We start from the raw sequence: 20,987 nt of genomic DNA on the forward strand, positions 1-20,987 counted from the left end.
TCCCGTGGTGCTTCAGAGCAGCAATACCTGCTGATCTGTGCTATGTGACAGTACCTGGAATCGAAGCGTGTCTTTCCCTTACACTGGGAGCAAAGGCTGGCGGCTACATTTCTTTTGTGCTAATTTGAATGAGCTGAGAAAATGAGAAGAACTCAAAATGCCAAAGCCAGTGAAGGAGATAACTCACTTCAAGGTTTTTATATAGCATGGATATCTTGTGTGGTGCCATCAAGATGCCCCACTTCTTCTACATGGTCTATGAGACAGATAAACATACTAACTTTAGGGATCCAACAACAACTGATGGTGGGACAGTGCTGTGTAAGGCCGTGGCAGCCCCCAGGCTGAGTAACCCAATAAATGCCCCTCACTTTCCCCCAGAGGAGGTAGCTTGCTATGAACTATGCTAAGGGCAATTGGTGGCTTCACTTCGGAGTGATCACTTCTTGAGCACTAATGAATTCCCTTTCAAATAGAGCTATTAAAAGGGGTAAATCAGGTCAGATACCAAGATTCTTCTTGTTCCATGCAGCTCTGGGGTGTCTGTGGTTTCACAGGTGCTGCGGTTACTTACATTGTTTAAAATTCAGTCCTGCCTTACGATGTCGAACAACTCCACGCATGGGGCAGGACCATCAGCCCAGTCTTGCAGTTCTCAGAGGGCAGCTGGCTCTTCTTCCAGCACCGTCTTGCAGTCCCTGACCCACAGCTTGTATGCTTTTTCCAGGGTCTCCTCACTAGTGTCATTGAATATCTCTGTAAATAAGACTTGTTGTTAATTGGATATCTAGAGAAGCTTTTCCTGCTTGCATACACTAACTCACTAGGGGGGAGAGTCGCTCCTCCGAACAGTTTATGAGAGTCTGTTTTCTTGTGAGTGTGTAGAGACTGAGCTTCATGGGAACAATCTGAATGGACACTGATGCAAGAGATCACAACCTGGTCCCGTGCATTTCTTCTATGTCAGGGGCTGGGATTTCTTTTATTAAATCTCATAAGTAAGTCTGTTTCACTCCAGGTATTACCCAGATACTATTGAGCTTTCAGATATTAGTTCTAGGAACTGTAATACATTACGTTCCTTTTGTTAAGTTTTATTTAACAAATATTTTCAAGTGTAACATAGGAATTGCTTTGCCCTTATTACATTGTTGGTTTGTCTGTTAGAGTACTGTTTTATAGACTTTTGGTTTGCAAACTCATTTGCAAAGTGAATTGGTCAATCATAACGCAATTAATTAGACTTCAGTCCTTAACTGAGTTCTGCTGGTTACACACAAGAGAAGGATCCTGTTTCTCGGTGTGTTTATTGAGATGTTAAGAAAAGCCTAAGTAAATGCAGAAATGTACAACTGCAGAACTGCAGGACACATTTTCCAGCATGTAAGTGTGCCAGTATAACCACCGCCCCACAAGCACCCGCTCCTGGGGCTCCCTGATGTCCCCCTTTGCAATACCTGCTACGCCGAGGCCGGTGGGGAGAGGCATCCGGGGTTGTCCCCCGCTGTGCTTTAGGCGCTCCGACAGGGCTTTCTGGATGAGGGGCCAGCTGCAGCCCCCATGCCAGACTGGCAGCTCCAGGCCCCTCATGCACTGGATGATCTGCTCCTTCTCCTTGGCGGTGATGAGCCCCCGAGTGTAGGCGACGTACGTCATGAATGCCATGTCGATGTTCACAGCTTCTCCATGCATCAGTGAAGGCAAAACTTTCTGAAATGGAGCAAAGGTGGATGGGAGAAAAGTGGGGTTGACAAATAGTAAATAAGTAGGTTTTGTCTTGAAGTACTGCCAAAGATGGACATTTGACTCACAGCAGAATAAGTGCAGATGTGCTGGATGTTAGCATCCTGTGATTTATAGGTTACAGACGATGATCTGTTTTACACGTGATTAATTGCATGTAAAATATCCCATAGGGATCCAGGATCTAATTCTCCTCCCATTCAAATCACTGATGAGGGGCACCTTGGGATGGAGAGAAGAACTCTGAATTTTGAACAAAGTTCAGTCCTTCCCCCTTGTTCTTCAGTGGCAATTTCTCCCCAGTAATACTATGGTAGTATTAGTATTGTAGACTATGGTCTATATGCCTTTGTGCTGTTAAAGCTCATGCTGATGATTTCTAGTGGCTTCGCTAAAATTGCATCATCTTTGTACTTCAATAAACACCTGGTAAGAAGCAGGACTGCAGTCTGAGTAAGAAACAGAAGTGGAGGTGTAGGGAGAAACAGGGCAGGGAAAGGAGTTTCTTTATCCAACAGGACCAAGCTGGGTGTGTTGGGTGATCCAAGTACCATGTGCAAGTCTGGAGTTTACCACCTTTGCACAAGGTTTAAATGCTGGTGATAGAAAAATTTGGTTTTTTTTTTTAATGGATGTTGCAATATAAAGTCTGTCACTCACCATTTCCAGCTCTGGGCTTATAAGGTGACCAAAATCAACCAGTCGGTCCAGGTCATCTTCCCAGAGGTTGGGAGCCAGCTCTTCCAGCATGGTTTCAATGGCAATCCTGGTAGTTTGCAGTGCAGCATCCCCACGGTCAACACAGCCACCGTAGGACTGGAACTTCGTGTCCAGCAGGTATTTTCCATGGCTCTTGAGCAGGTCAAACAGCCCTTTGTGTTTCATGAGTGCCATCTAGGAAAGAAGAACAGAAAAGGTAATTCAAGATAATTATGTGATCCTTGTATGTGCTGTTGAAACGTTGAGTGTTTCGATAGACTGGACTATAATATAACTACATGCACGCTTGGTACGTGGGCAAGTTCTACCTCTGAAACTTAAAAAAGTATTTCTTGTAGACACAGTTCCTGGTTAGCATGTTTGGTGTGTATTCAACAGGTCTATAGGATTGTAACCTGGTGATGTTACACACATTGTCAGCAAAAGGCAGTGTGGAAATGCCCACTGAGGCTGTGGTAATGAGCAAGTTCCCTTGCTACTGGGTAACCCTGACCATGCTGTGAGCTTGCTACGTGTTCCAATAGCCCAGCAGTTGGTTTGTAATGAGCTTTGGCTATTTGTGTGCTTGGCAGCTTAATGGTGACCGCGCCCAGGACAGCAACTGAATGGTGGACATCCCTAGGGTAATGCTCATCTAGTCCTTAGGATTGTTCTTCGAGCAAGGGAAGGTGGGAAAGGTCTGCAATATGGGGTATATGAGGGTTCAGAAGTGGTATGACTGTTACAAGGATGTATTTTTCCACTCTCTGGCTCTGGTATTACCCCCCTCGTGTAGTGAGGAACAATGATCTGTGGGTGCCTGCCAGAAACCTCCAGATATTCTGGGGAGTTTTCACTATGCTGCTGGTGAACTTGTATCTAATGCACGCTAGTATCTTGAACTCTACTTCATCAAAAGTTTTCAAAGCTCTTCAGGCATAAAAGCATTTACTTTGCATTTCCCAGGTAATCTTAGAAGCAGAATTTGTCTCACAGGAGATTGATTGACCACACTTGACATACCCCGCGAGGCAGGTGCAAATGATCTTGCAGATTATTAATCCCCAGTATAATGAACCTCTTATTCTCTGCCAGCAGTTCATTTTGGAGTGCTATGGATCAGTCTCTGTGCAAAGATGCTTTCTTCCCTGGTTGTGCTGTGTCTACATCTGACCTTGAGTTTTGGAGTTTGCTCCACAGAGTTAGAATTAGATACTGCATATGAGGGATATTCTGACAAGTTTAGCAGCCTTAAAAGTAAATATAGGCATAATGAGAGCTTAAAGTCCCTATGCACCCTTCGTTGCTGGCCCAACCTTGTTCCCAAAAGGCGGGTTCTACAATGCCATGGATGCTGATGGACACCTTACCAGCATTTCACGTTCAAAAAATGCAGTTGTAGAAGTGCATACCTTTAAAATTTCACCAAGGCCATTGGAGATGTGTCGCCGAGGAATGCTCTGAATGAAGGATCTGTCCAGGAAACTGGCTACCGGGGGGGTATAGCCCCCAAGCTTGTTCTTGCACTGCAGGAAATTCACACCATTCTTTGCCCCTACGCTGGCATCCACATAAGAGAGGAGGGTTGTTGGGACCCGAATGTAAGGGGTACGTCTTCTATAGAGTGATGCAGCTAGTCCTACGATGTCCAGGCAGACGCCTCCTCCGATGGCGATGATGGGCTCGGTTCGCCTGTCAATGCTGAAATTCTGGACTTCTTGCAAGATGTTCAAGACGAGGTCCATGGATTTTGTTTCTTCGGTGGTAGGCAGAGCGAGGATTTTGTGATGAACATTATTCTGTTCAAAGTATTCTCTGACTTTGGAGCCATAAAGTTTGTCAACAACTTCATCTATAACAATAAAGCGCCTCAGCTTCCTTTTGCCGCTAGTGGCTAGCTCTAGCTGCTGGGGGTCAGCTATGTGACCCCAGAGCAGAGTAGTGTTAGAAGGATCCAGAATATTGTATGTTTCTACCACTTTGTAGCAGAAATAGATGGGAGCTTCAATCGTCCAGGAAATCCCATCTTCGGAGACACATTCACCTCTGGAAAGGATCAGAAAGCATGGTTTGAAATCATCTTATTGTTTTTTTGTACTTTGCATTTCTGAACTAGTTTAAGGATGCAGCTGAGGGGTGGGAAATGTGGGGTTTCCTTCCCATGCACCACAAAAGTGTGGGGCTTTGAGGGTGGGATTGCTCTCCTGAGTGTCAGGGCTCAACTACTTTGGCACCAGGGAAACCCTCCCACATCTTAGTGAGCAGTCAAATGGCTGAACTTCTACATGGCAATGGTAAAAAAGAGCAAGAAGGGCTGGAGCACATTATTCATCTTGGAAGCTGAAAACCCCAGCAGAAAACACCAGACCAATTATTTCAGCTTCCCAGAAGGGAGCAGGGAAGAGATTGTCAAAACTTTCCAAACCATTTATCAAGGAAATATCACCTATCCAGTATATCTGGGTGATAAGAATTGATTTATTCCTGTGTATCTGCAAACAGCCACATTCCTTCATACAAAATAGTCTCTACAATCCTCCACTTGAAACAGTGTATTCATCACATGACCTTAAAATAGGTAGGAAAGAAATAAGAAGTGCTCCCAAGTCATAAAAGAAAATTATTTGCAAAGTGGGAAAGGAGTTTTAAAGGATAAATAAAAGGCTACAAAGTGGGCATGTAGCGTCTATCTAAACCAGTGAAAAACACAGCCCTGCAACCCAGTTATTACTTCTGCTGGGAACAGGGAGTCAGCCAAAAAACAAGTGGGGTTTTTAGTTTGTTGGGAATCAAGAAAGTGGGGGTGGGGGGGTGGGGAAAGGCAGAAAGAAACTGCAAAATGTATTTTAGATACAACCTCTTCTTGAGCTGCAGTTGAGTAAAAATGGAAAGCTTCTATGAACCTTGGGTTTAGTTTTCTTGAATGAGAAGATGGCTCATTGGATAATCAGATTTCTGTACATGCTCAGTTTCTTTCCATGTGCCTGAACTTTCACTGAGAGGTCCAAATAGATGCTTCTCTGCTTTCTTTACCAAACTTCTTCAAAGTCTATCCCTAACTTTTTGAAGTGTTAATAGAAAAATAGTGCCTTCCAGAAAAATTCTTCTGGGTTTTTAAAATGCAGTATTACAAAAAAAATCATTGTGTACATTTTAACAGACCGGAAATATACCTCATAGCTGTACTTTAACTGCATGTACATCTGTCTCTGGCATGTGACCCTTCTAAGAGACAGGATGCTTTTGAATGTTAGTTGGTGGAATCAGCTTTGGATGCTGGATGGCATAACTCACCCATCGCAACTCCTCCACTGTGCCAAGGTAGTAGTGAATTTGAGGCTGAACGAACCCTTGTTGAAGCATATTTCAGCTGAGAATTTTTCTGGGTGTTCTGTAGGCCCTAGCTTCATCCTGCTATTGACTGAGGTCCAGCAGACTGATTTGGGGGCTGCTATCTGCTGCAGTTCTGCCTGGGTAATTCCCACTACTGCCAGTGCTGGGGATGATCCCTCTGACCTAACTGAGAAAAGGGTTAGACTTGTAACATCGAAAACTGAGTCAGAATAACTAGAAAAGGGTCGCAGGGAGGATCCAGGGAACTACAGGCCTGTCAGTCTGACCTCAGTGCCAGGGAAAGTCATGGAGCAGGTGATCTTGAGTGCTATCATGAAGCACATGCAAGAGAACCGGGTGATCAGGCCCAGTCCACATGGGTTCACAAAAGGCAGGTCTTGCCAAACTAACCTGATCGCCTTCTATGACAAAGTGACTCGGCTGCTGGATGAGGGAAAGGCTGTGGATGTATCTTCCTGGACTTCAGTAAAGCCTTTGACACAGTTTCTCACAGCATTCTGCTTCGGAAACTGTCAGCCTCTGGCCTGGACAGGCGCACACTCTCCTGGGTGGAAAACTGGTTGGATGGCCGGGCTCAGAGAGTGGTGGGAAATGGTGTGAAATCCAGCTGGAGGCCAGTGACAAGTGGGGTTCCCCAGGGCTCAGTGCTGGGTCCAGCCCTGTTCAATGTGCACCCTTAGCAAGTCTGCAGATGACACTAAGCTGGGTGGAAGCGTTGATCTGCTGGAGGGTAGGGAGGCTCTGCAAAGGGATCTGAACAGGCTGGACCGCTGGGCAGAGTCCAATGGCATGAGGTTTAACAAGGCCAAGTGCCAGGTCCTGCACTTGGGGCACAACAACCCTGTGCAGTGCTACAGACTAGGAGAAGTCTGTCTAGAAAGCTGCCTGGAGGAGAGGGACCTGGGGGTGTTGGTTGACAGCGACTGAACATGAGCCAGCAGTGGCCCAGGTGGCCAAGAAGGCCAATGGCATCTTGGCTTGGATCAGAAATGGCGTGACCAGCAGGTCCAGGGAGGTTATTCTCCCTCTGTACTCGGCACTGGTGAGACCACTGCTTCAATCCTGTGTTCATTTCTGGGCCCCTCACCACAAGAAGGATGTTGAGGCTCTGGAGAGAGTCCAGAGAAGAGCAACAAAGCTGGTGAAGGGGCTGGAGAACAGGCCTTATGAGGAGCGGCTGAGAGAGCTGGGGTTGTTTAGCCTGGAGAAGAGGAGGCTGAGGGGAGATCTCATTGCTCTCTAGAACTACCTGAAAGGAGGTTGTAGAGAGGAGGGTGCTGGCCTCTTCTCCCAAGTGACAGGGGACAGGACAAGAGGGAATGGCCTCAAGCTCCCCCAGGGGAGATTTAGGCTGGACATTAGGAAAAAATGTTTCACAGAAAGGGTCATTGGGAACTGGAACAGGCTGTCCAGGAGGTGGTTGAGTCACCTTCCCTGGAGGTGTTTAAGGCACGGGTGGACGAGGTGCTAAGGGACATGGTTTAGTGTTTGATAGGAATGGTTGGACTTGATGATCCAGTGGGTCTCTTCCAATCTGGTTATTCTATGATTCTATGAAAACTTATGACATGCACACCAGCTGTATTAAGGAAGGTCTGCATCACAAACAGGGCTCTACAGGCTCTGAAAGGGAGTATCCTGTAATTAAAGGATAATTAACTGGAGAGATGTGGTTTCCGCAAAGAGCTGTGTCTCTGGGGGAAATTTTTCTCTCTTTATCTGAAGCAGCACTAGGTGACTTCTCCAGTCCGAGAGGTGTGTTACAGCTTTTGCTCCTGTCAGTGAGTTACTGTTTATATTTTTTCCACCTAGACATTTCATCTACCTGCAACCCTCTCTATCAGTGATCCTTCACCCATGCCTGTGCATGAGCTTTTGCACACAGAGATTTCATGCTCATACAGGGAGGGGGAAAAAAGCTCAACTGCAGCTTTCAAGACTCTCTATTTAAGCTTTTCAGAAGTTTGAATAAATTTCCCATTTACAGAAATTGAGGTTGTTGATAGAATTCCCCCTGCAAGTTAGCCAGATCATGCCAAGGAGAATGGCAAAACCCACATGGCACACATTTTGAAGCCCACTTTTGCAAGGATTTATGCATAATAGTGGATTTAAGCTGCAAGGACATGAGATGTTTTTTCCACCTCAATCACATCCCACCAGGGAGACCGCACAGTCTGCTAGCCAGAGACATCCGCACAGTTGCCAGTGAGCAACATGGGTTCCTATACTTACATTTTTGCTTCAGAGAGAGTAATCTTGTCCTTGCAGTTGGAAAGTTCTTCTCCTTTCTTGATCCGGTACCATGTGCTCTTGACTCGCACCAACTGGAAGTCGGTCTGCCGGGACTCCTGGGGTATGGGGGCCGGAGCCACTGGAGAAAAGGTCTCTTCTGATGCTGGCATGATTCTGGAAGGTGAAATCTCTCAGTTAAGAGATCTCCTGCAACTGGGTGCCTTTGAGGTGCTTTTTAAAGGCTCTAGGTGACCAGGCATTGGAAGGGGAGGTCTTGTGTCTCCACAAGGGGGAACAATTACAAAACTAACATTATCTAATCTGGGGTGCACGTTATGGATGGTAAGAGCATCTGAAGACACGTGCAAGTACCAGGATGGGGTTGTATAATCAGCCAGTTTTATAATGCTTAAGAATTACAATACGAGTGCATACATTAACTTCTAACATGATGCCCTACAGCAAATTTAAGGTTATGAAAGGCAATTTGTGTGATTCTCTATGACATCAAGGAACCTCTTTTGCTGTGCGGAGCCTCTGATCTGGCTGTGACTCTAACCTGCTCTTAGCGGGTGAAACAGGAGCAGGAGCATGGGGATGGAATCAATACCAGCTGGTTAAACCTCTTTTGAGCTCACATTCCCGGGATTCTCTTGCATTTAGGAACAGAATGATTTTTTTATTGTTGTTTTTAGCTTTTATGGTGGGTTTAAAAAAATGACCAGAGAGATTTATTCACTGAGTTGTTGTTTGGAGATGAGCTGAGTTTTGATTCACTTTCTCAGCTGCCTGTGGGACTCTGAGATGCTGAGGCTTCCTGCCATGGAGTCATTTCAGGTTCAGCAGGGTGGTCCAGACAATGATATCTGAGCCTTGATGACCTTGCCTTTTGAGTAACGCATTTTCCTGCAGTTGTCACCTTTTTGTCTTATTAAGACTATACCAGATCCTCCCAAGGACGCAGGGAGACCCCATCTCCTTGACCTAAAGGCAAAGTGGTCCTGTTGGATGGGTTCAGCCAAGGGGATGAATTCCCCTTCTCTAGGAAACAACAGCACGATGGTGGTTGGAGGTGGGGGGCTGGCTCTCCCCACATGACTGAGGGATGAGCAGTTCACCTATCCGGTAGATCTTCCAGTTGGGGCTTTTGGAGGGCCCTGAGCTCAGCTTGCCACACCAGATGCTTCCTTGGCACACAGCTCTGCGTGCTGAGCACAGGGGAAGATCTTCCTTTGAGTTCACCAGCTGTGCCTGAAGGTACAAATCCAAGTTTGCCTTCTTGGCCATGTTTCTGAAAGCTGTCCTTGTTCAGAAGCAAAGATCAAGAAAACCAAAACCAGGCATAAAAGCAGAGGCTGGATCTTCAAGAGCCCATCAGACAAGACGACCTCATTGCACGGAAGGCTTAATTGCAGTCAAATTCACTTAGGGACATACATTTATCTCAAAATTAATTTTTGGGAAAAACTACAAGAATAAACTCTAAAGCCATTTAACCCTGCTTCAGGAAGTGTAATAATTCCTAATTTTTAATTCTCACCACTGGCTTCATCTCCAGATGGCAAAGTGATTTGCAAAGAGGACAGAATATTCTCCCTATTTCACAGAAGAGGAAAATAGTTGCCAGAAGAGAAGCAACTTGCCCAAAGTCACCTCCAAAGCTAGTAGAGGGTGGATTAGGTGGCATACTAAAGCTCTTAGCTTATTTAACAAATACTCATTGAAATTTTAACTCCCAGTCCAAACACAATTTGGATTGCTTTCCACAGGGTCTGTGGGTCTAATGCAGTTTTGTTGTTTACTAAATCATAACATGAAATAATCTTAGGTATGCAAAGACTTATTTTATTTGCTTTTCCTTACTCTTTTGTCCTGTGCATTTACTTATTTTCCATTTATACTTCTCTGTTCTATTCTGGGAGCACTGAGACGTCTTCTGTTTCATTTTAGAAGCAGAAAAATCCAATGTCTATCTGCTTGCCATAGCCAATGACTGCCATGTCCTTGTACCATCCATCCTGCAGAGGGGGTGCCAAGAGCCTTGCAGTCAGGACCTGCTCCCCACAGCCTCTTCACCTCCTCTGCTCAGCCCTGACTTCTCTCAGCATGCTTTGCAGGTAAGCTGAGTTTGTCCTTGACTCAACAAGCCCAGGCTGACACATCCCATAAGTGAAAAATGATGTTCTGGTTATGGGGTAGTTCATGTTTCCTTGTTAGCTTCAGGTTGTCTTTCATCTGCATGAAGGAGAGACAGCTGGCCAACCTCAGCACCATCACATGCTCTTCATATACTTTGCTTTAATTCTGTACCAGCTTTTTGGGCTCCAGCTCTGCTGCAGGCTAGCTTGGGCTTTTGGATATCCTGGATGTTGCCACTGGTTTCTCCTGATGCCTCCTCCAGCCAGTGCATTCCTGGGGCTCTTTCTGGGGATGCAGGTCAATTTGTACTCATGTGACACAACCTTTCTCAGCTCATGCAGAGACCTGACTTCTGAGCTGGACTCCAGAGCAGAGGGGGAAACCAATGTTTGTGCACTGCCGCAGTGGTGACCATATAGCTATGGACCACTTGTAGATAATCTGGGCCTTAAAGCCCTGGGACTTTTTGGCCTTATACTTGATGGTTTAGCTGGGACACATGTCTGCACTATGTAACCAGAAGGTTATGAAACTTTTTTCCTTTTTTTTTTTTTTTTTTCACATCAGATGTTGTTGGATCTCACCTGGTGCCTGTGCTCTGGGCTGGGGCATGTGGGTGCAGCTGGAGTGGGTGCAGCCCCAGCCCAGGGCCATCCTCTCTGCACAGCCTCTCCCCAGGCTGCTGCTCTGCCCAGGTGACTGTGGGCGGAGAAGCCCATCCCCTTGGTGGACACCTGAGCACAAACGTGCTTCTCTGCAGAGACAGCAAACCCACAGCAGCATCCTCTGAATCTGGGGAACAAGAAGCAACATGCATAATCCTGCAGGTAAATTCCCTATGTGGGGTGGGGAGCTCCAGGAAACATGGTGTGACAAGAGGGGACACTGTGTGATGTACTAGTCCCTGGTGCCCCTTTGCCCTGCACAGATATGACTTCCAGACTCTGTGGCTTGGCAGAGGAACAGAGGAAGGGTTTATTGAGGAAAGGAGTTTGAGGCTGAGCTGGGTGGGTGGGTCTGCAGGAACCTGAAGTGGACACTCCCAGGAGAAAGTGATGGTGGGAAACTGGAGGCTGGCAGTGCCCAGAGAGCTTTGTCTGTGACTAATTTGTGATGGATTGTGTTGCTTGTTTTATATATATATTTTTTTCTGCAGCTTTAACCTTGCCTCAGTGCTCTCTGTGACAGTCACATGTGCCTGGTGTGGCACACACTGAGATGTTTGCTGTCATTTGTGGCTGTTCTCTAAAATCTTCTTGATATAAGAATCTAGGCTGCTCTGAAGGGAGGGACTTTCTTCTCTCACAGCCTGATCTAAAGCCCATTGAAGCTATTGAAAGAATCCTCTTGACTGCCTTTGGCTTTGGATGTGATTGTCTGTGGGTACTGATAAACCCTGCCACATGCAGCATCCTTTATTACCTATGAAAATAAGTGTATGCTTTGTGTAGTCTCTGCTAGGGACTTCAAAGCCTCCCTAATGCAAGCAGAAGGGTTCTCAGGAGCATCCTGCTTTACTACTTCTTCTCCAGCAGTAGAGCCCATAGAAAATGCATTGACCAGAGTACGGTTTCCTTGCCTTCCCTTGAAGTTCAGGCAGAGTTTAGCACCCTGGTCCATGCTGTGTGAGAAGCAGCTTCCTCACCCCAGCTGCTTTGTCCCCTTCATTTTCCTCATGCTCCTGTTCCACCCCAAAGATGCTGCCTCTCCCCTTGCCATCACTGCTGACTTTGCTGCAGGCTCTGGCACTACTGGAGCTGAGGACAAGCTGATAAATTAAGTTGAACCCTGCTGGCTCCACTCAGGACGCCATGGCAATGTTTAATGGTCAGGCTGCCAAGTTTGGCCCATGTTGCCAGCCCACTCTCAGCCCCAAGTGGCCTCTGGCGTGCCCACCCCCAGTGCATGGCCCCGTCCATGTTCATGAGTGATGGGCTTGAAGCCAACGAGCAGCCCCATGTGTGCCACAACTACACTCCTGTGTCCTTCTGCTGCAGCTCCATCTATACGATGGGCACGGGTCACAGCTGGGTTTAATGTGTTGGGGTTGAGCAGTACGTAGGCTCTCCTGACAGGCTGCAGTTTCATGTGCAGGGTTCTGGTGGGGTAAGAAAATAGCTCCAGCATTGCATTGTGATTTCCATAAACAGGATCGCCTGGTAAAATGCAAAGGTTGAGGTGTATTTATTCATTATAGAAAGTGGTGAGTGTTGTGATAAGCTGTTGTCAATTCCTGACGTGTCTTGGTGAATATGATTGCTGGAAGTGTGTGGGATGGTTTTATCAGACTGGATTTCCAAGTGTTTGGCACTGAGCAGCTGCTCAGCACCCAAACACCCAGCTGTCTGACAGCACAGTGCTCAGGTGGATCAGGTTCAATGCTGTACCCTGCCTGGGAAGGGAGAGCTCTTTTGGAAGTCATTGCTGGGGCTGCAAAATAAATGTAGAGGCTAGAAGGAGAAATGAGGATCCCCAAAACCAGAAACCAAAGATCTGGTCCTGCATCTTTTGATGTGGCATCTTTGCTTTGTTTTCGCCCAATCTAAACTGCTTTTTTTTTGCTCTCAACTCTGTCTTCTCCTGGGCAGCCCCCTGCAAACAGTACAATGTCCTCTCCGTTCCTGACTAAGCTCCCCCCATCCAAAAAGTGCCGTCTAATCCCAAGCTGCAGAGCTTAATTTTGCTTCAGGAGCAAAGTGTCCCTCTATGGTGATACACTTCCTGCCTGCTCAGGGGACACTAACGTTCCCTACATGCAGCTTGCTCTCACTTGCAATCCTGACTTCAGTATGAACTAGGAGTGCCTGATTTCACACGAAGCAGAGGCTGCTCTCTATTGTTCAGCTTAGTCGTAAAACAAACATCTATGAAGGAAGATGCTGGGAACCATCCATGGCAACAGTGGCCCATTTTAAGAATTGCCACCTTAAATTTTTCATGAAGCTGCTGGAGCCTTAAAGCAGCTCTTTTTTTCTCTTTCATGGTAGGGCTTGAAATGCTGTGCTTTGCAGTTGGCAGCATTTTCCTCCTCTAAGTGAGTTCCCCCCAACCCCACTTTGTATGCATGAAAAAGACAACACACAAGTAGATGGGAAAGGGAAAGAGATGTCTGTGCATAGGGACATGGTTTAGTGTTTGGCAGGAACGGTTGGACTTGATGATCCAGTGGGTCTCTTCCAACCTGGTGATTCTATGATTCTGTGATGTAAACTGGCACTGTAGTTTAGTGCTGAAGGTAGTTCAGCAGCTTTGCTGGGGTTGTGCAAAGCTATGCGCCAAAATGAAGCACTTTTCCTGGAGTAGCAGTGAGAAAAACTGTAGTTCCGTAAGTTTTCTCTCGCCTTAGTGATCAGAGCCTTGAACACAGCCTGGCCAGGCGCCGCAGCCAGCCCTGAGCTGTGCTCTGACTTGTCGGGTGCCTGCATAAAGAAAAGCAATTCTGACCTCTGCCGTTGGCCCAAAGCATCATCAGGCTGTAAAAAATGCAGCGCTCCCTGGAAAGATTGTGTAATCTTAGATACAGAGTTGATCTGGGCATGTGCTGCACGCTCCTTCTGCCCAGTAACACTTCTTGGCACTTGAGGCTGGTATTATAACATAGGTTACAAAACAACTGCATGTAAATCTTGTTTTCAGCCTCCTTGGGTGACAGGGAATCCTTGTCTGTTGCTTATCCAGGAACATAACATGATGATTACTAAAATTATAAACATGTTTTCTTTTTCCTAAATTAACAGAAAGCCTCTGAGTACTTGGCAAGGAGGACAAGCAGATCCTGATCTCCAGCATCCTGCAAGCTGTATGGCAGGGTCCTGGTGATGCTTGTGCGTGCAGTGGTGAAAACGCTGCACAAAGACAAGGTGTCTTCACCCACCATGTAGCTAGGCTAAGTTATTTGTCAAAGTCAACAAAATAACAAGGCCTGTGAAAGGGGTGGCTATTCCTGTATTTGCAATTAATTATAAAAATGCCAGAAGAGATACAGGCCACCCCTATGGCCAGAAATAAGCATAAGATGTAAATCAAAGGCTGCTATATCTAGCCTAAATCTGCCTCCCTTGTACATCAGGCTGGGCTACTGCCATGAGCATGATGCTGCTTAGATGACCTCTAAGTCTGGTCTAGGCTGGCAATTCCCATGTAAAATGCACGTATGTTTTACATTCCTTGTCTGCTTTCATATTTTTTTTGTAAATTGAATAATGAAAATCAGTGAACTTGTCTCAAAAAGCAATAGGCTTGTCATCTGAGTAGATACAGAAAGCTGAGACTCATCGCTCTGAGAAGCAGACCTTTGGGGAGGCTTAAACATTTCCCTATTCCCCAAACCAGGAGTTTATTCATATGGTGCCCTGCTATACCAGAGTAAGGAGCAGTCCACAGCAACTGGAAACCAAGGTGCTGTTTTGGTGATGGGGTCATCTGCTGTACCTCTGTTCATCTTGGTGTGCTGGGGTTGTGGGAGGTTGTAGAAAGAGGCACTAGAAATGGTCACATCCACCATGAGAAAACTTGACTATTCTCACATCCTGTGGTGAGGCTATGTCACTGTTCAGTGTATCCATCTTATATTTATTCCTTGAAATGCTTGGATAGAAAAGACATTAAAAAAACAAACACCCTCCTGACATGCTACCGCTTGGCTAGAAGCTGACACCAAGCCACCACCAGGGCTGGGCTAGGACACCCACAAGATCTGGTGTTTGGGAAATAAATCTAAGGTGGCATTTTAAGTAGATAGGAAAGAAATGGAGAACAGAGAAGTCAGAGGCACATGTGTATCTCCGCTTTGCAGTCTGATCCTTTAATGATGGTCTGATTCCTAAAATCCTAAATGGCTATTCGTAAAATATGCTCTTGTGTTTGCCCTCATGCAGTCTGTCTCAACAGTGGGCTATGGAGGAGTAGCCTATATGAGGTGCTACTCTGATGCCTTCTGTGGCTTTCTGTGGCTACTGGATTTCTGCCTTCAATGGTGTCCAAGATCACACCAGAAACCTCTCCTGGGATGGGGATACGGTATCTGCAGCAACAGCAAGCTCCACATGGACAAGGCTTTACCGCACAGCTGCTGGGCTGGTCTGGACTAGTCCTGCAGAGGAAGTGTGTCCTCTTTTCATCCAATTCACTTTACGGACGCTTCACAGTTGTCTGCAGCTTTTCTATCATAGGGGATAAAATCAAGCCAGGGGCAATCTGCTCCACCCCAGTTACACTCACGGTCTACTTGCCTTGTGTCTCTGACATCTGCTCTCGCCAGAGCTTTCATAACCCAGCACGTGCTCTTACACCTGAGGAAGGGGGTAGTTTTCCTGAACGATGACTTACTCTGGGGCTATAGCTTGCTCAGGTCCATTGTTGCATTGCCACCCTGTGGGTTTTATTTGGGGTCTCAGGGCAAGTACGGTGCCAGGGGAGGCATTGGTTTTGTCCCCAGGAGCAGGTGATCTTGTTTCTGGAGATGTTTCCACAGCATTTGAAACATTGACATGTTTTGGTGTTGTGCATAACTGTTTACCTTTACCTGAATAATCAGCTTTTTGAGATTTTTTGGATTGAGAAGTGCTTGGTTTCTCCAAGCAAAAAACTACCTAGAGGAGTGAGTTTCATATGCAGTTCTTTATTATTCAATGCTTGCCTAGGAGCTTCAAAAGTGAAAATCCCTGTTTTGAAATATTCTTATCCTTTTTTTCACTCAGAAAAGGATCAGCTGCAAGGGAAAAAGTGAGAATGCATGTCACAAAGAATAGTTAGAAAATTAGAAGCATGATATTTTTTCCAATGTGAAAAAGTTTCTGTGATTGTTTTCATAGTCCTTTAAAACCTGTATTTTGTATGAAAAAACCCCCAGTGTTTTTGCAGTCTAAATTCCTCTTCTGCTGAGTTGAGCAGCTACAAAATCATTGTTCTTTCTTTTATTTTCCATTTCAGAAACCCCAGCTGGACTCATTGCTGAGAACCTTCTCAAAGCCAAAGAAATAGCCCTCAAAGACTCTCGTGTCCCTGAACAGCTCAAGAATTACTTACAAAAAGCTCTTGATGTTGCTCTTGGACTAGAGCCTTACCTGGATGCAATGGCAACCTCAAAGAGGTATGGATGCTCCTTCGTAACCTTGTGCTTTTTTCTGTGATTGTATAAATATGTTCTTAGATTATCTGTTCAGAAAACATCATAAACATAAGGAACAGTGGAAGGAAGAGAAGAGTTAACTGCACCCAAATAAATTGTGTCTGTGTGTGCCTATGGCCTTGAGAAGAGGAAGTGGGAACAAAAAGCCCTAACTTTAAATTTTGAAACATTCTACCAACTGACCATGGCAATGCCTGTGTTGGAACACATCCTGTGAAAAATCAGCAAGCCAGTCTCCACACAGTGCCTGCTGAAAGGCTCAAAGGATGACCCCCTGGATGAAATTGATGCTGGGATAAATAAAGAATAAAGAAAACCTGCACCTCTGGATCCACGTTATAATATCAGATTTTATCATAGAATCATAGAATGACCAGGTTGGAAGAGACCCACTGGATCATCGAGTCCAACCATTCCTATCAAACACTAAACCATGCCCCTTAGCACCTCGTCCACCCGTGCCTTAAACACCTCCAGGGAAGGTGACTCAACCACCTCCCTGGGCAGCCTGTTCCAGTGCCCAATGATCCTTTCTGTGAACAATTTTTTCCTAGTGTCCAGCCTAAATCTCCCCTGGGGGAGCTTGAGGCCATTCCCTCTTTTCCTGTCCCCCGTCACTTGGGAGAAGAGGCCAGCACCCTCCTCTCTACCACCTCCTTTCAGGTAGTTATAGAGAGCAATGAGCAGCTTTTGTCTTCTAGCTCTTTACAAACATTAATTAATCTGCTAACTCAATTAGTCTAGTAACTAAACTAATTAATTAAGTTAATTTAAGGTATCATTAATTCATAAGTCCAACTGATACCCTCATTATTCTTTTTGGAGCTACAGTATATTATCCAGCCATGTGGGGTCTGCTAAACCATTCCCATTTATCAGTGTACTTTTTGATATGTGGAAAAAGCCAGTTCTGTCTAAAATTGACAATGTGTAAACTGTTCCAGGCTGGGGATTACGGGAACGCTGAGCGTTCGTTCTGTTGCTGAAATAATAGCTGATAGTTGTTTGACTTACGCTTGCTGTACGATAATAGCTATACATTATCTTATTAAAGTTGTTAAAGCATTTGTGAGGGGCAGAAAAGAGGTTATATGAAATGTTCTACTCTTTAAGTCTTGGATTATCTGAGTGTGGCTGACACGGGTTATGAATTCGCTCTCATTTTACTGAGGAGTGTTGGGGGGAGCTGGCGAAAAAAAAAAAGCTTAAATATCTCTAAATTTTGGCCTGCGGAAGCATCACCAGCCATTTCTGATTCTTACTTTCTTCAGAGAGGGTAATCTAATCTTTCTGGAGGCTATGGATTTCTTCCGGTCTGTTCCTTTCTCTTTGTAATAGGCAGCACCTCACTTCATCCAGAGATGCTGTCACAGGCCTGGCTTCTGTGAAATAGCATCTGGACATAACCAACTTTCCTCAGCAGTTTGTGAGGAAAACCGTACTTTTCCTGTCTTCTAAACAATTTCAGATTTTACATCATTTCTCCTATTCTTCAATGAAGCCTTTTTTCTGGCTAAAAACCCCCTTGCCTTAGAGCTGACCAAAACCTGGCCAGGGTAGCTGCAGCCATTTAGTCCAAACCAGCAGACAGACACCTGTCTGGGACCGGGTGGAAGGGGGAAATGTTTGGGATTGAGCAGTGGGGAACGCTTCCCTTCAGTCCCACAACCCCTTCATCCCAGGCCCTTATGCTGCAGTGGGCCAGCACTGAGGCAGACCTATAGCCAAGCCAGGTCCCCCTATGACTGTAGTTTAGCAATATTAAGCTTCTGGCCTGTTTTTTTCATGCTCATGCACAGATGAACATTTTCCAGGAGGTCCCTCTTGGTTGTTTTTTATACAGGATACGCAGATTTCAGTTGTTACCATGATGTTGAAATCTCTTTCTTTTTGCAGAAAAAGTTCACCTGACCGCAGCCCAGGGGGTGCTGGAGGAACTGAAACCAGAGTTAGCCTGCAGGATGAACATTCCTCTGGCTCTTTGAATGGCAAGTTGATTAACCAAGAGGATAAAATCGTAGCACATTTGTGTAAGGGTTGTCCCTGCAGTTCATCACTCTCTACTCCATCTTGAGTGGGGAAAGGATGAATGCCACAGAAATGCTCAGAAACATGGACAACTACTTAAAAAGAAAGACAAGAGCTTCCTGTAGGCTTCAATCTTCCTTTTGCGTTAACTTTCCCTGTCGTTTACCTCCTGTGTCCTTGTGCCCATGCACACATGCTCATGCACACGCTCGTAAATGCTTTAATTCACAGTTTGGTCCCATCCCTTAGTGAGCAGCAGAGAAATCATTGTCTTCCTTGGAAGGGGAAGGAAGGGAAATATCAGGTTGATTTGGGTTTGATGGTTTTTGTTAGGGCTTTATGTGCTTTTGTGGTGGAGGTGGCCTGTGGCCAAGCATTGTACCTTTTCAAGTAGCAATACCCAAGCTTGTATCCCCACATAAAGCCTATTACACTAAATCTATTCCCAGATTCATTCTTCCCAGATGTTCCCATCTTTTGAGTAATATTTCATCACAGTGAAGTACTCTTATAATGTATTACACTAATACATTGTTCGAAGGACACCACTGATGATAAATTTCTTAAATGATGGTGCTGTCTAGGGATAATGACTCTAAGAGCAAATGCAAGGTAATGTAGTGATTTTTTTAAACCGGGTTCCAGAAAGAATATGGAGACATCTTAAAGCCATTTTCATATGGGGGAATGTTAAAATATGCAATATTTCAAGCACTATTTAACAAGTACTTGAACAATAGCAGCATTGATGATAAAGGTTCTGCATTTAAAACCAGTCCCTTTATTCTGTTGTCTTTTAGCAGTACTTCAGATGAAATTTTGTCAGATTCTGTTGTTAAGCCCTTAGTTGAAAGTGTTTTAGGATTAGATTTTTTTTAATGATCACTTAAAAGATACGTCTGATTTTCTTTGTGAACAGGGTACATTCTTTCCTATGGCTTTATTTTTAAATTTTCATTCTTGTCTTTCAACAGGCCAAATTTTCAGGATGTTTGTTCATATGATCAGAGCCAGGAAGATTTTATTAATTGGCAAGCTTAAAGGTTACAGTATCCTTGCTATTGCAGAAGAATTGCCAGATGATGGCAAAATCTTTGCATGTGCAGAAGCACCGTATCTTGGAGCAAACAGCCAAGAAGCATTGGATTATTCTTCAGATGGTAAAAAGATAAGCATGCGAGTGGGACCAATGGCAGACACTTTGGAGGTAAAGTCACTTGGAAGGGGAATTTGAGCTTTTGTGCAGAGCAGATTAAAGACTTTTGGGTAGGTTCTCTTTTCTGCCCACAAAATGCTGGATGGTAACACTAGTTTGCTTGCAAATGTGTGAACATACTCTTGCACTGGCATTATTTTTTATTCATGATTATGTATGATGGGACAGGTATCACACAAGCTTGTTTTCCACCTTCTTATCCAAAATACTGCACATTTTTGATCAAAGGGATCACAAGCTCTAAATGTGGGTCAAAAGGCTTCAGTGGCAGAGCTTTACTTGACATGGATAGGCTGTGTTTCAGGGTCTCTAATTCCAAACATAAGCTGAAAGTGTATCTGTGCCTGCTGGGCACGTCCTGAGTAAGGCAGCTTGCTTCTCATATTCACAAGAATTGGAAAGATCCTGCAGAAGTTTGTAATTCATCCACAACTTGTCACTATTTACTGGCAACCCTGTGGGCCATTAGCCCTCAAGTTTCTCCCTTCCAGAGCAATGACAGAGCTTCAGACATGCAAATGTCAGCTGTATTTGTTTCATTCTGGCTAGTGACTTTGTCCCAAGAAAGAGAAAAGCTTATGGTTGTCAGCAGCTTGAAGAGTTTCATGTTTAACTCAAGTTTAGGGATCTGCAGGATGTTGCTGCTGGTCCAGCATGCTAACAGGTGATGCCCATGCCAGGTTCATTAAATGTATAGCCTTTTTATTATTAAAGCAAACCAATTTGATCTGATTCCATTTTCAATCTGGATGTGTCAGTGTGAGCTTGATTGTAACTCTATTTGCATTAACAGGTACCATATTTGTTTCTAAAATGAAATGGCCAGGAGCTTTCTGACCCCTGACTTTCATGACCTCCAAGTCTGATAAGAAAGAAACAAAGAGCCTTGCCAAGTATATGAATAAACGTAACGTTACAGATCACCTGCAATGAGCAGCATTTAAAATCCCAGCTCCCTGCAGTGAGTGTGAAATTAATTGAATTGCTGTTGCTCTCTAGTGCCCATTCTGTGCAACTGACTTACTGTGACTGAATTAAAATATCTAGAGGCAGGCAGAGTACATGCTGTGCAGAGATTAAAGAAAAGAGCAAAGACATGAAAATTAAATCCTTAAAACAGAACGTGGCAATTGATTTTATATCCTCCGACTGCAACACAAAAGCACATCCTGACCCCTGTTCTGCAGGTACTCAGGGCTTTGAAAAACTGCTGGAGCTGCTGGAGGTGGAGATGTTCATGTTCAGCAGGAGAGATCCCAGCACTGAGGACATCTCTCTATGCAGGAATTCTGCACTAGGCTCCAAACTGTTTTTGCTCAACCTGACAGATATTTTCTTATTGGTGTAAGGACAATTAGGATTGTCTTACTGGTCGAGTGACATGTTTGGCGACCTTTCAGATGCCCTGGCATGTCAAGGTCATTGGGGTTTGCTTGGCTGGAG

At 45.0% G+C, this 20,987-nt stretch overlaps 2 protein-coding genes across 2 annotated transcripts in view; one reads left to right on the forward strand and one right to left on the reverse strand.

Moving 5' to 3' along the window:
- Window positions 1-655: 655 nt before the first annotated feature.
- Window positions 656-8,291, reverse strand: LOC138725336 (2-epi-5-epi-valiolone synthase-like). The gene is given in 5 exon segments (XM_069866132.1): window positions 656-756; window positions 1,458-1,710; window positions 2,404-2,637; window positions 3,855-4,488; window positions 8,032-8,291. Coding segments are annotated over 5 exon segments (1,482 nt in total).
- A 75-nt stretch (window positions 8,292-8,366) lies between these two features.
- Window positions 8,367-20,987, forward strand: part of LOC138725337 (uncharacterized) — a 37,676-nt gene continuing 25,055 nt past the window's right edge. The window contains exons 1-4 of the mRNA XM_069866133.1: window positions 8,367-8,373; window positions 16,102-16,261; window positions 18,197-18,330; window positions 19,303-19,535. Of these exons, the coding sequence (XP_069722234.1) occupies window positions 8,367-8,373; window positions 16,102-16,261; window positions 18,197-18,330; window positions 19,303-19,535 (534 nt within the window). The remainder of the gene's footprint in view (window positions 8,374-16,101; window positions 16,262-18,196; window positions 18,331-19,302; window positions 19,536-20,987) is intronic.

Source organism: Phaenicophaeus curvirostris, chromosome 11, assembly GCF_032191515.1.
Source record: "Phaenicophaeus curvirostris isolate KB17595 chromosome 11, BPBGC_Pcur_1.0, whole genome shotgun sequence".
Taxonomy (NCBI): domain Eukaryota; kingdom Metazoa; phylum Chordata; class Aves; order Cuculiformes; family Cuculidae; genus Phaenicophaeus; species Phaenicophaeus curvirostris.